This window comes from Lottia gigantea (assembly GCF_000327385.1).
Source record: "Lottia gigantea unplaced genomic scaffold LOTGIsca_12, whole genome shotgun sequence".
In the NCBI taxonomy this organism is placed as follows: domain Eukaryota; kingdom Metazoa; phylum Mollusca; class Gastropoda; family Lottiidae; genus Lottia; species Lottia gigantea.
This window is the reverse complement of record NW_008707225.1, coordinates 1,742,178-1,758,301: the sequence shown is the minus strand read 5'-3', so window position 1 is coordinate 1,758,301 and position 16,124 is coordinate 1,742,178. Positions and strand designations below refer to the sequence as shown.

The 16,124-nt window shown below is 31.2% G+C and overlaps 1 protein-coding gene across 1 annotated transcript; it reads right to left on the bottom strand.

Annotated features, from left to right (window-relative positions):
- Positions 1–4,599: 4,599 nt before the first annotated feature.
- Positions 4,600–16,023, bottom strand: LOTGIDRAFT_110777 (hypothetical protein; the record flags this gene model as incomplete). Its single annotated transcript, XM_009048119.1, has 18 exons — positions 4,600–4,749; positions 5,323–5,449; positions 5,697–5,756; positions 5,959–6,068; positions 6,228–6,324; positions 6,414–6,483; positions 6,703–6,745; positions 6,983–7,104; positions 7,305–7,344; positions 7,648–7,710; positions 8,062–8,217; positions 8,412–8,500; positions 12,378–12,562; positions 12,891–13,006; positions 13,198–13,267; positions 13,472–13,563; positions 13,952–14,076; positions 15,939–16,023. 18 exons carry the CDS (start codon positions 16,021–16,023, stop codon positions 4,600–4,602), a joined length of 1,800 nt encoding a protein of 599 aa, XP_009046367.1.
- Positions 16,024–16,124: the final 101 nt, after the last annotated feature.

The window sequence follows — 16,124 nt, the reverse complement described above, 5'->3', positions numbered from 1 at the left end:
TTAGTAGATCTAGTTGCTTCATATCAATGTGAGAAATTATTCCGGTGCACGATTTTGATCAAACGTCTGGATGGCCGAGTCAAATAGGGAAGTTATCTCCCTTTATTTACCCATTTTAGCGGGAAATAGTAAAATTTGTGTAGGGTTTGTTTACATTTTAACACTGTCCGACTATCCTTGGTAATACATAGGCAGATTTGTTTGTGACAATAGATGCAAGGTTTTGACATAAATTAAATGTATAGCAGTCTTGCTTTTTGAAATAATCCTGTCCAAGCCCTACGACTACTGTCTCGTCTGAACACAATGTTAAAAATAAAATGTTTTATTTAAATTCAAATGTTCGCATTTATATTTTAATCACTTATTAACTTATTTTTCAATTCGTATAAATTTCGTATGAAGTTTAGAAATTGAAAAGTACTGAGATTAAATGTCATCGGGTGTTTGAAAGTACCAACCAAAAAAGAAATACAAATATGATTTTACAGAGTGGGATTTTCACTCCGGAAAGTGCCACTGAAGGGGCTTGCCACTGAAGGAAGGGAAGTGTTTTAATTTCGAAATTCTCCAAAGTCAAACCTCATACCTTATTATATTTCCATGGTTCTGTTTTGGAGGGTATGCGGAGAAATAACCTGCCTTTAGGCCTGACTCAATTATAGGTCATTAATTGACCATCCCCATAATCCTCTTTGATTTTTTCATGTCAGTCCACCAACATGTTTACATGTTATAATTGTTATAATTTTTTTTCCAGTTGTGTTGTTGTTAAAAGACTAGATAGTAATTTACTATTGTGTTGAAAATATGGCCATGCAGGCTGAAAGAACAACAGCAGTTCAACATGTCCAGGATGGTGAAGAAGAAATATTTGGTCCTCTTCCTCTTGCCAAACTAGAAGTAAGTCTATAATATTACAGTGAGCTTATATGTATTGTTTAAGAATGATTGTTACATCTATGGTTAAAGGTTAGAGGTACCGTCTAAAGTCTGTAACTTTGGTATATGGTATTCATAGTATTTGTATTGCGTATCTGATTTGTATGGCATAAACTGTGATATAAAAGGTATAAAAATTATCTAGGTTCAGGTTCAACAAATACAAAAAACATGTTAACTTGAAGTAAATGAAAGCAATAAGTATTCTAGAAGTATCCATCCATAAAATTGTCTTTAATATTAATCTATAAGCTGTGCTTTTAAAATGCCATTAGACCTTGGAATATAACATGTCTAATATAAAATATTCCGGTACTTTTCAGAACCTTTTTATCATCAGTCCTAATTCAAGAAAATCTATCTTCCTTCTTTTGATTGTATTACATTTTGCATAAACCATTCTGATTTTATTTTTGGAGGACCAATACAATTTTTGAATGAACGATAGGGTTTTTTTTAATTTATAGTGTTTGTGAGGTAAATTTTCCATAATGAAGATACAGTTCAGACTAGACCACCCATGTTGTATTCTCTTTATTTTCTATAGGGTAATGGTATAAGTAATAATGATCTGAAGAAATTAGAGGAAGCTGGATTTTATACAGTAGAATCTGTAGCATTTGTACCAAAGAAGATGTTATTAGCTATAAAGGGCATCAGTGAAGCTAAAGCTGATAAAATTTTGGTAAATACAATTTGGAGCAGATTTTTCCACTTAAATTTGCCTGTCGGCGATTGTAGTTGGAGAGGCTAATATGGAAAAATTGTCCAGAAGTATGGATGGGACAAGAAACAAGAAACTGTATGACAGGCTACATATGCTTGAAATTTGGAAATCTGAACAAATTCTGTACGCTGCATGGTTTTACTCAAATTCATTAGCTCAATCAACGGCAGAATTAAAGTAGAGCATGAAACTTAATTTAGATATCCAGGTTTCTGTAAGCTTTAATTTCTTTTAGGAATTTATTATTTTTTTTTACAGTCTTGCACTCAAGAAATTAAACTGTTTTTTAAGATTAAGAATTAATGCTTTGATAATATTTGTTATACATTCTCTAATGTTATTGTTTTTAGGTGGAAGCAGCTAAGTTGGTGCCAATGGGTTTCACTACAGCTACAGAATTTCATCAAAAACGTTCAGAAATTATTCAAGTTACTACTGGATCTAAAGAATTAGATAAACTTTTACAGGGTAAGTTAGATTTGATATACTATGATAAAATATAAGCTTACTCCATAGAAATATTAGAGAAAATTAGATAGTCAGATAAAACATGTCTAAAAGCTGAAAATGCATAAGGGGAGACTACCATCAGTTTTAAATTTGACTGTGAAATATTTAATTTTTAGGTGGAATAGAAACTGGTTCAATAACAGAAATATTTGGGGAATTTCGAACAGGGAAAACACAGTTATGTCATACATTAGCTGTAACTTGCCAGGTAAATATTGGAATGAAATGTATATGTGATATAGATTTAAAACTATCCACTTTGTCGAGCCTAGTCGTTAATGTGGAATGATGGCAAAGGCTGGATACATATGTATCTACCATAATTATAGTTATTGAAACAAAATGTGACAATGACATTTCTTCTGTTCAATAGAGTGCATTACCTTTATTCAGGCAGTTGGCAGAATGTTCATTATTATATTGAGTTTAGTCTGATGTATACATATTTTGTAGTTACCTATTGATATGGGTGGTGGGGAAGGTAAAGCTATGTATGTTGATACAGAAGGAACATTTAGACCAGAGAGATTGTTAGCAGTAGCTGAAAGGTAAATACTATAAAACAAATTGTTTTCATATCCCAACAAATGCAGCTTGCAGATATAGCGGATCCTGTATTGTCTGCAAAAAGTTGAATGTTTAAATTTCGGTATATTACCCAACGTTTCCTTGATACTAATGTTGACATTGAATGAACCAGACAAGTGTTTGATGTGTTGTAGATATGGTTTATCTGGTGGTGATGTTCTGGATAATGTAGCCTATGCTAGAGCTTATAACAGTGATCATCAATCTCAGCTACTGATACAGGCTGCTGCTATGATGAGTGAATCTAGGTAAGAAATTATTATGTTTGAGTGGTCCATTTGATGTTGTTATGTCGTAGCTTGAGATATTGATGTAATTCGCCTTAAAATAATTAACTGAACTAGGGTTCAGAGGTGCACGAAACTATGGAGAATCATTTTAATTTTGTAAATTTTAGATATGCGTTGATAATAGTTGATAGTGCTACAGCTTTATATAGAACAGATTATTCTGGTAGGGGAGAGTTATCAGCTCGTCAGAATCATTTAGCTAGATTTCTTCGTATGTTATTAAGATTAGCTGATGAGGTAGGTCTCTTTAACCCATCAATCTATCCTTTTGTCCCACTTTGTCTGTAGCAAATTTGCACGAGCTGGACAAAAGTTAGAGCTTCTGTGTGCATTATGACCGCAATGACAGGAGATGTCTGGGTGTTAGAGACTACCATTTATCATGGTTATACGTTTGGCACCTCTGAATGAAGCTCAGATATTAGGTTGTACATGTAATTGTCAAATATGTTATATAAACATAATATAGGTTTGGCTTTTTTTAGATACAAAATATGTTAATATATTATATTGACTCATAACATAATTGCTCTTTATATTTGGACACATACTAAAGATAAAATAAGCTGTTAAGTGAGTTTTGTATTTTAGTTTGGAGTAGCCGTTGTTATTACTAATCAAGTTGTAGCTCAGGTAGATGGTGCTGCTATGTTCTCTGCTGACCCTAAAAAACCTATTGGTGGAAATATCATGGCTCATGCCTCTACAACAAGGTAAGATCTCCAGTTACTATGACCAAAATATCTGATTCAAATCTACCTTTAACATTGCAGATACCAGAAATACAAGTCCAGCCATATCAGATCTGTTACAGGACTTTGTGTTGGAAGGTCAAATGACTGATGTTATTGAGCTCAGATTCTCCCAGATGTAGCTTCAACTAGCTTGTTGAAAATCATATTTTTAAGGTCCTGCAAGCTGCAGTGTTTAACTTAGTCTCTTTTAGACGCTACCGAGAGATAACATAAACTAGAAAACCTGTGCTGCCCTTGCATTTCTGGATTGCAAAGGGTAAGTTGCCTAATTTTCTACATTTCAATTGGTTTTTCAGATTATATTTACGAAAGGGAAGAGGAGAAACTAGAATCTGTAAGATATATGATTCGCCATGTTTACCAGAATCAGAAGCTATGTTTGCTATTAATGCTGATGGTATAGGAGATGCCAAGGACTGAGGATTTGAACAGAGAAGTTCTCTGATATACTGTGATAGTTTAGTGTATGATACATTGTTCCAGAAATATTGGAATTAGAATTTGTCTATAATAAGAATTTGGTATAAAGTTTATACTATTCAGTTTGTAGAAATATTTTTCAAAACAGATGCAAAATTATTGACTCTTGGATAAGTTTCAATGAAAGAAAAATATAACATTGACTTTACACACTGAAATTCATTATTTCTTCATATATTTATCTTAAATGTCACAAAACAATTTACATGTATTGAGCTGTCAGATTTTACTGTACACAATACTAAAATATTGATAATGATTATACTATGTACATTATATTATAATAAATAGCACTAAGTGTGTTTAACTATATTTTAAGTATTTGAGCTGATATTGATGGTAATAGGGAACCACTAGTGTGCACTTCTGTTGTTTTTACCATCAATTTACTAAACGTTCCACCAACTTGTCCTTTTGCCAATCTACCAGGGTTTACAACACAGCATCCATTGATATCCTATAATATATAAGTAAGATGTATCGCATTAAAGAATTTTGCTCACCAAATGACTCTTTATTCAACTTATCTTTAAAACAAAGTGTTCTGTAGGTGGCTGAGTTATCCAGGATCGGTTGAAAATGAAATAAATAAGAGTTTCATGAACTTCTCTTCTACACCTAATTTATCTAACAAAGACAGGCAACAATATGAAAAAAAGTTTTGCTAACACAGCAGTATTAGCCTCTTTTTTGTTACTAACAAAGTCTTTAACGTCACAGTCTGTAAGCATATAGGGTCTTCGTTTTTCCCCATCCTAACAAGACGCTTTTACCATGTCAGTCCCTCTGACAAGGAAAGACAGAGTTGAAAAATCCGAAAGTGCATCTAGAACTAGGGATTAAACACAGCGTCCACCGCAACTTCCTCAAAAATGGGTTGGATTATGACCTCAATCTTTTTAAGGCTAAGCATCCATCTCCTGAAGGGAGATAACTATTAATACAGACCTTATATCTTAGGACCACAATAAATCAACATGGTATTACAATTAACATGAGACTTATATAAATTCCACTAAAAGAATATTACCTTGATAAAATATCTTAGATCTGAGGGTAATAATAAAATATGAGGTGTAACAGGCATTCTACCATAATCTTCATAATGATCATAATCTATATTAATATCTTCATTAGGTGGATATAACGGATAATAACTACAAAATACATATCAAATGTTCACTCAGTATTATTGTCCATAGCAATTTATTTTGTCACTCATATTTTTTCAGTCTGTCTGCTTATCCATAGTCTTCAAAGCACATGTGAATATTCTTATCAGAACATCTGATATCAATCCAGAAGGCTGACTTGCATTAATTTGCTCTTTTTTAAGTTATTTTCCTCATATTCAATGCACCTTTATTTAAGTGCTTGGTAGTTTTAGGGTGGTGTAGGTCTTACCTTTGTTGTAATAATAGGTGTTGAGCTAATCTGCCTAATCTATCTTTAGATCCAGCTACACTATAATACACATTTAAACATAGTTTTATATATTTTCACATGTGAAGGTATTAGATTTTTATCAAGAATCAAATGAAAAGGTGTCATATGTTTTATTCACAACTATGAATTACATAGTCTCTCAAAGTAGAATTCTTCAAAAGGCTTGCTTATTTAGATGCATGCAAAGGGAACAAAGTGTGGTTTCATAAGAATTATTTACCTTTGTGAAATTTCTTCCTGTCCAAGATGAAATAATATATCTGTTGATGTCATACCAATTATCATATTATTAATATTAATAGTACATGGATCACTCATTAGATGGACATGCTGAAATTATAAGTTGTATTATACAGTTTATATTTAACATAACTAATTCTCAAAATGTTTTCAATTCATCTCCTTAATAACTCTTATCAGCATCTGAAATCTATCTTGTAGTCTACGTATCTTGAAAATAAACAACTGATGAATATAATTATAACTTACTGATTTAGATGTGTTATAAATATAGGGTGGTTGAGGATAAACATAATCATGATGCACATCTCTATATGATGGTAATATAATTAATTCACAGCTTAACCTACAAATATAATATACAATATAAGTCATGCAATAATGATATCAGTTAATTTATTTTTTGATATACCTTTCCTAAGAAAATATACTTACTTTTCTGTTACATTAACAATATCATCCATCTGTTTCCTGAATATATCTTTAAATGAAAAATCAGTATTTCCTTTCTGTAATATATCAATTTAAAGACTTACTGTAATACATACTTTACCAATGTGTACAATACTTAGAGACAAAATTAGTACTATTTTGAAAGTGATACAGGCCAAGAGAATGCAACAGCTTACAAAAAGTATCAGGTTTAAACTGTTTTTATAACCATTCGAAATGTACACAATCTTATAAAACTATAAAGTAAATGACAAGTAAAATGAAATTTAACTAACCTCTATTTCAGTATTTTTACTATCAACCAAAGGTCCCATCTACAACAACAAATCATACATTCAAACATGGAAGGCTATACTAAACCAGATGTTAATATATTACAACCTCTCAACAACATCCTTTTGCATTGTCATTTTCAAATATGATAGTCTTTAATTTTTTTTGATAAAGTATTCATCCTGTTTCAGAAAAACAAGAAGCCCTTTCAATGACAGTCCAGCAACCCTACATCACCAAGATGAAATGTGAAAATTAATATAAGAACTCCACCTTACCAAGACTAATACATTAGGTTTATCTTTTTGTAGTAACTGTAAGAAATCAGCTAATGGTTCATATGTTAGTGTATCTGATGTTGTAAAGGGACCAGCAGCCAGCATTATGTTGATATTCATATCTGAAATTAATATTAACATTATAAAGTCATAGAGGTGCAATATTCAAACACCATATACTTGATACAACCCTTTACAAGTATCCTGTCTTTCAGTTATCTTTCATTGGACAGATCAATCTAATCATCATTTCGTTTCACTGTGTTATATATTTACAGTCTTTAAGAATTAAAAACAAACTAAACACATTAAATATACTTACCACCTTCTATTTTAGAAACAGGAAACGGTAATGACACATTCTGAAATAAGAAATAATACAAATTTATCCTGTGTATGATTGTTGTTATAATGAAAACTGAAAACAAATAATGAAAAACTGTTCATCAAAAGATCTTCAAATTCAAACTTGTCAACAATTACGCCAAATTTCATTAAAAACCGTAGTCTCTATTGTGTTCACAAGCCAATCATAGACAGGGGCAATATACAACGGCCTATAAAAACAGCTTAAAATAAGTCATCAAATTTGGCCTTCATATTTTCATTGGAAAGAAATTTTGAGTGTTCATAAGAAGTAAAGAAGATCAACATGTTGAACTTACTTGATGTAGATTTTGAGCGATAAACTTTTGTCCTGAACTATTCAAACCATCAACTGCTACAATCTAAATTGTACAAAAATAGTTCATTATCATTTACATATACATATTTGTCATGAGTATTAAAGGCTAAAACAACTAATAGATTAGATGCTTCCTTCTGTATATATTAGTCCAGTTCTGACACTGAATGAACAGTATATCAAGCTATCTCAACCTACTTATATTTAAGCTTAGATATCAGAAGTTGAAATCTACTAATTGAGGAGCACGTCCTTGATAAATCAGAAAATATTTCATTTGGTTCAGGTATCCTAAGGCACTGCCAAGAGATCAACATTTTACTTTCAAATCTTATCTAATTTTAAGAAGAACACTAGAATACTCAAAAAAGTTTAATCAGAAAAATTGTAATACCTGTCCAGGAAATAATGAGTACTCTGATAAAAAATTTAATTCAAGGGGAATAACTCTACCAGCAGACGTATCTCTTGATCCTTCTAATACAACTGATTTCTTATTTAATTTACCAATACTATCACAACATACTCTTCCGCAAATAGTTACTGCTTCCTAGATCAAAATAAAACATTCTTATCAAAAACTCATATCACTGAATTCAAGCACACGTATTCATATCACCCCTTATTAATATACTGATAAAATATTCTGGATAAAACAAACCCTGTGCTAATCAACCAGCAGCCTTGATGCTGATGATGTATCTGGTACATTAAGATGAACTTCTATTAAATAAGTAATAATACCTGAGTTGGTAAAGCTACATGAGATAGTTCTTCTATATTATTATGTTGTTGTATCTGACTTGCCATATCTTCTATTATATCATTTAAAACTGAAATACAAAATCTCAATTTGCCTTTGGAAGTTATTTCATGAAATTGGACTATGTGATGAACACATTAACAATAAATATAGTATGCACAATCAGATGTAACTGTTAAGTTCTGACAAAAAATCTTAAAGCAATGTGATGGAAATGACAAAGCAAAGCATCTTAGGACAGAAATTCTAACTTTACATGCGAAACTTGAAACAGTATGATATTATATAAATTATCTGTTTTGACAAAGCACCTTGAAGAAATGTGATGGAAAAAAATTTGGGTGAAGGAAATACCATTTCCTGCCAAATATATGTAATGATGTAGCAGATTTTGGAATTCAAGGTACATGTAATAACATTAGTTTTATTTTGTAGAAATGTCGAACATGTCAAAACATGTTTGATGTCCCATAAGAAAACTTGCATCATATAAACACCCCCACAAGACTGTTTCCAGTTGACTAATCCTGTATAATCAGATAAATCAATATCAAGAGGGGTGTATAAACTACTCAACTATAACAGATCATGTTACAAAATAATATCAAATTCCTCTTGGCCACTTAGCCAATTGATTAAACTACTGTAACCTAAAACAAAATCTGAATTTGAATTAAATAAATCAACATACGGGAGAAAATTAATTCTGACCAAATTAAATGTTTTTTCGCCAAGCAATAGTCTTATCATTTAGAAATTTCATAGAACGCTTTTCAAATTTAGAACATTATGTGTTTTGTGGGCCCAAGTACCCAAAAACAAATCAGTAAATGCACTACCACTAGCTATTTAAACATTCAAGGTATTTCAAATCATTGCAATTGGATACTTGATAGGGTTACAGGTTTAGTCCTATGAAAACCAATTTGACACAATAGCTTTTGTTATGAGATTATCTGTTAGATTAGGTTAATCTCCATAGATTTTAGGACTAAACATTTTTATTATTAGAAAATGACTTCAAAATGTGTGGACATTATCTTGGGGACCATGTTAATTTCATTTTATGTCTTTGTATTGTTGCATGTTTATGAGGATCATACTGCATGTCAAGTTTATTGCTAGTGTTTTATAGTATATTAATAATATGACTTGTGGACAACTTCAAGACCTGTTACATATGCAATATATCTGAGGGAGTTCATATCAAATACTACAAAATGAATGAACCTCAGAGATCAGTGTTACAAACTCAAATGAGGAATATTGCAAAGGATATCATTATGAGTGAAGAAATTTTATCAGCTCTATATGAAAAAAAGATTTTTGAACCTCACATGATTGAGCACATAAGGGTAAGAAGTTTTGAACAAAATTAAAGGGAGGATTAGCCATTAAAATATTGCCAAAATAAGATTGAACTATTGAAATCATAGGCAGAGACAAAAACAGCCTTTGAGAAATAGTTTAGATAGATTCAAAATCTGTAGATGAAAAATAAATGTGATCTAAAAGAGGTAGAACAATATAACTTCTACAAGATAATAATTCAAACAATATGAATATTATTTATTACTATTTTGAATATTCTTTAACCAAACCCTGTTTATTTGCACACAAAAAATAAAAACACTCCACTTCATAAAAAGGCTTTCTAATTCAAAGCCTACTTTTATTGGTCAAATATTATCATTTATTCTATTTGATATTTTTTTTATCTTTACAGGCAGAGAAAACCAAAACAGAACAAGCATATAAAATGTTAGAATTACTTCCAAAACGAGGACCAGAAGCTTTTGATAACTTTATAGAGATCATACAACAAGATTATCCCTGGTTAGCTACATCTTTACAATCACGATGTAGATCAGCAATGGACAGACATACAGCTAGAACAGAAAATAATATATCTACAAGTCCTACTAAAAAAGTACCCAGTGATCAGACAGATGGTAGGAAAATCTTTAATACAATATTTTTTTTTCTAAGGGTGATAAATGTCCAGTGATGGACAAAGCATCTTATCCGATCTATAAAAGTCATCATGAACAACAGGTCATACTAAAAAAAATATTACACTTGATGAACTATCAACTAATTCTAGTAATAGACCATTTACTGGCTATCGTAAGCAGTTGTTTGAAATCCATATACTTTCAAATTCTGTCAGTTGCAAGTTGAAAAGGCCCCAGTTATTTCTTCTTGATGAATCTTCATTTTAGTCAAATCAATATCAAAGTCCCACAGTTCAATATCAAACAGTTTAAGATTCATTCATCCATCATTGGTAGATATTATTATTCCACTGAAGTAGCCTTCATCTTAAAAGCACATTGGGTGAGATGAAACACTTGTAGCAAGAATCTGGCAAGAAATTAAATTCCATTTTTTCAGGGAAGAAAACTGATTTAGAAAACAATGGAGGAGATGTGAAGAAAAAGGTGCATACATTTGTACATAAATATTTTGGACACAGTAAAAAGTTATCAGAGAAAGACAAGAAATTAATTGTCAACTGGATGACAAACCAAATTACAGATGAGAGAATGAGACTACAATCTGTATCCACTAGCGAATCTATTCCATGTGAAACAGAGCAGACAGACTATCTTAACAATTCTAAATTGAAGGAAGAATTGTTCAAATTACATCTTAAATTAGAACCATATATATCACATAGTGACAATGAAAATAAAGAAAACAATGATATCAGTTCATATTTACCAGATGATATGAGTTTTCAGTTATTAAGTGAAGAGATAGATCAGGTGTGTTTAATTCTGACTAAGTTACAAGACGAAATAGATAGTTCTCTTGATCAATTTGATTCATGTGTGCGTGACAATGGAATAAAAGTTTTAGTGGAAAGTTTGAATTTGAAATACAATAACCAAAGTGAGGAACTTGATAAAGAAGGAAAACGTAATACTGAACTTATTAATGATTTAAGTGACTATTCAGAACAAATTCACAAATTAGAAACGGAACGGGCCAAAATGCGTTATCAAATAGACTTAATGCATAAAGATTTGTCACATGTACGTCATGAAAGGTTTAGGGTACAGGAATACAATAAAAACTTAGACAGATTAAATAAAGAAAAAGATGAGACTATAAATCGATTAAATATGAAAATATGTGAATTGTTGCCATCGAAGCCTAAAAAAGATGGAGGAATGCCAATAAAATCAGAAACATCTCGATCTCCAACACGTAAATCCCGCCCAGCTGTCATGCGTTCTTTAAATTTCAATACACCATTATTTAGCAGACGGTCTAGTCAATATTATAATATACCCAGTAACAGACCTCCATCACAGAAAAAAAATACTTGATACAAGTTGTGTTATAATTGTATATTATTTATAATAAATTATGTCAATTTACTTCCTTTACATCAAAAATATTCAGAGCTTCAAAAATTATAAATTGAAATGCTGGAGACATTTATGGCTTTTATTTGCATCATTGCAATTTTCCATCAGATGTATGTGGGCCTATGTCCTATAATTTTAATAATGCTAATACATATAAGATTAATGCAAAACTTTCTTAAACATCTAATGGCTTTTTCAAAGTATATGATAAAACACATAGTTTTAGTGGAACTGCAGGAAACAGAAAAGTCTGGCTGAAAAATTGGAATGTTGAAAGTCTATGCTATCATTGTCCCAGATACACATAAAAAGTCAATCACTTTAGTGGAAATAGATACACAAACTTCATATTAGCACTATTTGGATTTCGTTAAAAAGGCAAGATTTCTTAACAGCTGTTAGAATACAATTTTCTATTAGCACAAAACAAAAGCTTTAGCTTCCTTACAAACACAAACTAGATGTTAAAACACATATCACACGAATCATGGAATTGGGAGCTATTAGCTAAAAATCAATATACTTTTAAATTGTGACTTCTCAAAAACCTGACTATAACAAACTACTTACCATGAGCTTTATCTGTTAATTTTTGAAACATATATTTAAACTGAGAGGTTAGAGTCGTAGTATTATCATAATAGCTAATATTACAATGTTGTTGATGTGGTTTCCATATAATATTATCATTAGGATAGCTCATTAATACATCTCCTCTATTAGTTCTTGATGCATACTTTCTTGATGGTGTTGCACTATAACACAATGGATAATACATAATGAAGGTATTTCTTGAAAATAATACAAATAAAAATTCAAACATCTATAAGCTCAGTAGTGGTTATTAACAACATCCACCAGCACACCCTGTTAGTATAACATAAAAACCATCCAGGTTTAAGACTATTGAGAGAGGTTGTGTCTTCTAATTGATATGGCTTTGTCCAGTTGCAGAGACATGTCACTAGACAACACTATCTTACCGCCATGCAATAGATGTATAGTAATTAATCGAACACAACTTTATTTAAAGTTTATTTCATAGTTTAAAAGTTGAGCTCATTATACTTTCAAATTAGTTACCTGGCTGGAGAAAAACTTGCAGGTGAAAATGGAACTGAAGAAACTCGATCAACTCCTGTTAATCTCTTGACTGGACCAGAATCTGGTGTATGTTGTCTTTTCTTTGACATTGATCCCTGGAAAAAAAATTATTCAACAGCATCAATATATTTTGTACCAATTCTTCCTTATTATAGCTTAAAATGGATGCAAATAATTATTCATTTGATATTCATTCATTAAATCCAAACTTGCTCTAGAGGAATATCCTGATCCCCCTGGTAAAGAACTCCATGAAAAAAGTTTGATTCATATATAAACAAATTACCTTTGATGTTGGTGTACCATAAGAATTATATAACTTCTGTGCTTCATCTTCATCATTAACATTGTCAAGCCTGCCAAAATAAAATAAATTGTCTAAGAGTCAGACAAGAATAACATACTATATAGTAGATAATTAAGAAGATGTAGCAGCATAAGTGACAAGTTAATAAATTAATTATCAGCTATAATCATATTACTGATTATAGAGAAATCTTTTAACAATAGTTTAAGTCATCAGAAATCCAATTGGCATAACTTTTCTAATCATTACTTACGTTTTATGAATAGTATTAATATCATAAATAACAGGTTTAGATTTCTTTGTCAATGGTGTTTTGGGTGTTTTATTCTGTTTTTTGGACAGTTTCTGAAAAATAAGTTAGACTTTCTAAAGTCATATCTTTTTACTTTAATCATTCAAACATCTTTATAAAGGATGAACATTTAGGTGTTATTAATCAAAATCGTTTTTAAGCATTAGATTCAATCTAATTAAACAACTGATCTGTTGGACATTAACTTGTCAACTCTACTATCAACTTGAACATGTGTCTGAATCATTAAACAAAATATTGTCACATCAGATTGATATAATTATAATCCTGAAACTGTAGAATATACATGATATTGACGTCTCACTCCTGTTCACTGGGCTTGAATACTTTTCAGTACCATAGCTCTTTAAATTTGGATATATTGTAAAATGAGAACATATCAAAGCATGTGAGATGAGTTACAACAATACCCAGCATTACCTCTCTATCAAATTGGTCCAAACTCTCCTGATTTAATTCTACTCCTTTCTTAGTTTGGGAGAAAGCAATCCATTCATTTGCAATATCAGTTGCTGACAATCTATATAATGCACACAATTCCTTTACTGAAACAAGATGATATTAATAACTTTTCAAACAAACCAATGAGAGCTTATATAGAGTGGAATCAAATTGATAAATATCAGTAATATTCATCAAACTAATTCATTCTAAGTTGTCATTTGAATTAAAAGATAACTGGTAAAATGCAATTCTGAGAACAATGTAAGCACACAATCTGAAAAACAATATGAAGAACTATAGATAAACAAAAATAAATGTGTAAGCCTATATTTTGTTTTCTTTATAGCATGTAATATATGGGTTAAACCACTTGGGTAGTTAGTACAATGGAAACAAATCAAAAAGACTATTAGGATAATAAAGTGGAACATTAAATAGAGAATCTACGGAGCCCCTAAGGCGCAATTGTAAACATATTTATTTATTAATTCGTTTAAACGAAATAACATCATTTAAACGAATGAATTATTTCGTTAAAACGAAATGTTATTTCGTTTAAACGCAATAATTAATTATTTGTTTACAATTGCGCCTTAGGGGCTCCGTAAGAATCAAATTTTGTTAATTATTTTACATTTTTGTGGTTCATGAAAATGCTAACCATTAAAAAAAAATTATTTGGAAAGATTATAAGTAAGAGTAAACATTAGTTCTTTCTTGGACTTAACAAGTTGCCTTTTTAAAAGCTAATTAAATATACAGTCAAGTAACCTAATTTCGATCTAAGCTATTTTTCGTGCATCTTGGGAAATGAATAATAAGATACATGTGCGACCTTGCGTGACCTCCACATTTGCTTGTTTTGATAAACATGGGTTATCTCGTTTGGTAATAACTTAAAAAACCTATTTTCGTGGATATAAGGATTAAACACCGAATTTCGTCAAAGATAAGTAAAAGAAAACAAAATTTTATGTCTTAGATGTTTCCTCAGATATTATACAAAATAATTAAAATTGGTTTATTTCGATTTTCTTTATGAATCCTTCACTTTGACCCATATTTCATGAGCAACCAACTCGGCAACAGTGGCAGAATGCGTCACCTATTTTCGTGTACAATGTTTGATCTATAAATAAGTCGAGAAAAACACGTTGTATGGATACCAGGTGGTATAATTAACTTCTCTTAGTATTTATCTTTAATATCAATTCATTATAACTAGTGACAATTCCTTCAAATAACCACGATCTTAAAAAAAATAGTGACTGACAAAATAAGATACGTAGCGTGATTTATTGCTAAAAGTCACTGAAACGACATAAGAATATGGTCCACTTTGTGTTCCATAGAAATTTTCTGCTGACACGGAATCCGCTAGTTGATCACGTGACTTCATTCGTTGGACTACATTCTAGCAGACGACACTTGGAATTCCGATTACCGCTTGGGATTATAAGGAAATTTGGCCAATAAAAAATGGTGACCCAACTTTATCGAAACAAACTAATGCGGAGGTCACGCAAGATCGCTCATGTAAATTATTAATCCTTTCCGGAGATCCACGAATAATAGGTTTCCACGAAATTAGGTTACTTGACTGTATCTGAGGAAACATCTAAGAAGTTTTTTAAGCTTGACGAAATTCAATGTTGAATTCTCATATGCACCAATATAGATTACACCACTGTAATCATTTTTGGCTCCTGTCAGGAGTAAGCTAAATCAAATTAAATGATTAACAGGGGTGTAATTAAGGGCCGACGCCTATTTGATTCCAACTCGCCGGTTACTTTCAGAATGGTCAGAAATTAATCTAACATCAGAAAGTGTCAGCCATGCCACTGTCAATGATTTAGTATCTGAATGTGGCACAGCATATCATTCTTAATTAAAGTTCTGCTGAGACTGAGTCTGGACGCGGTACTCTGTCCTGGCCTGAGCTGAGGAGATTTACACTCACATTTAAGAACTAGCTCATCTTCACCCAAATCGATGCCAAACATATCAAATTCTTCAGAAAGTTCTTCTTCTGATATTGCAGCCATTTTGGTGGTGCTTCAGGAGTGATAATAGGGATGAGAGAGAATATAAATAAGCTTAATTTCTTATGTGTAGAATAATTGCGATTCCCGCCATAAACAACATC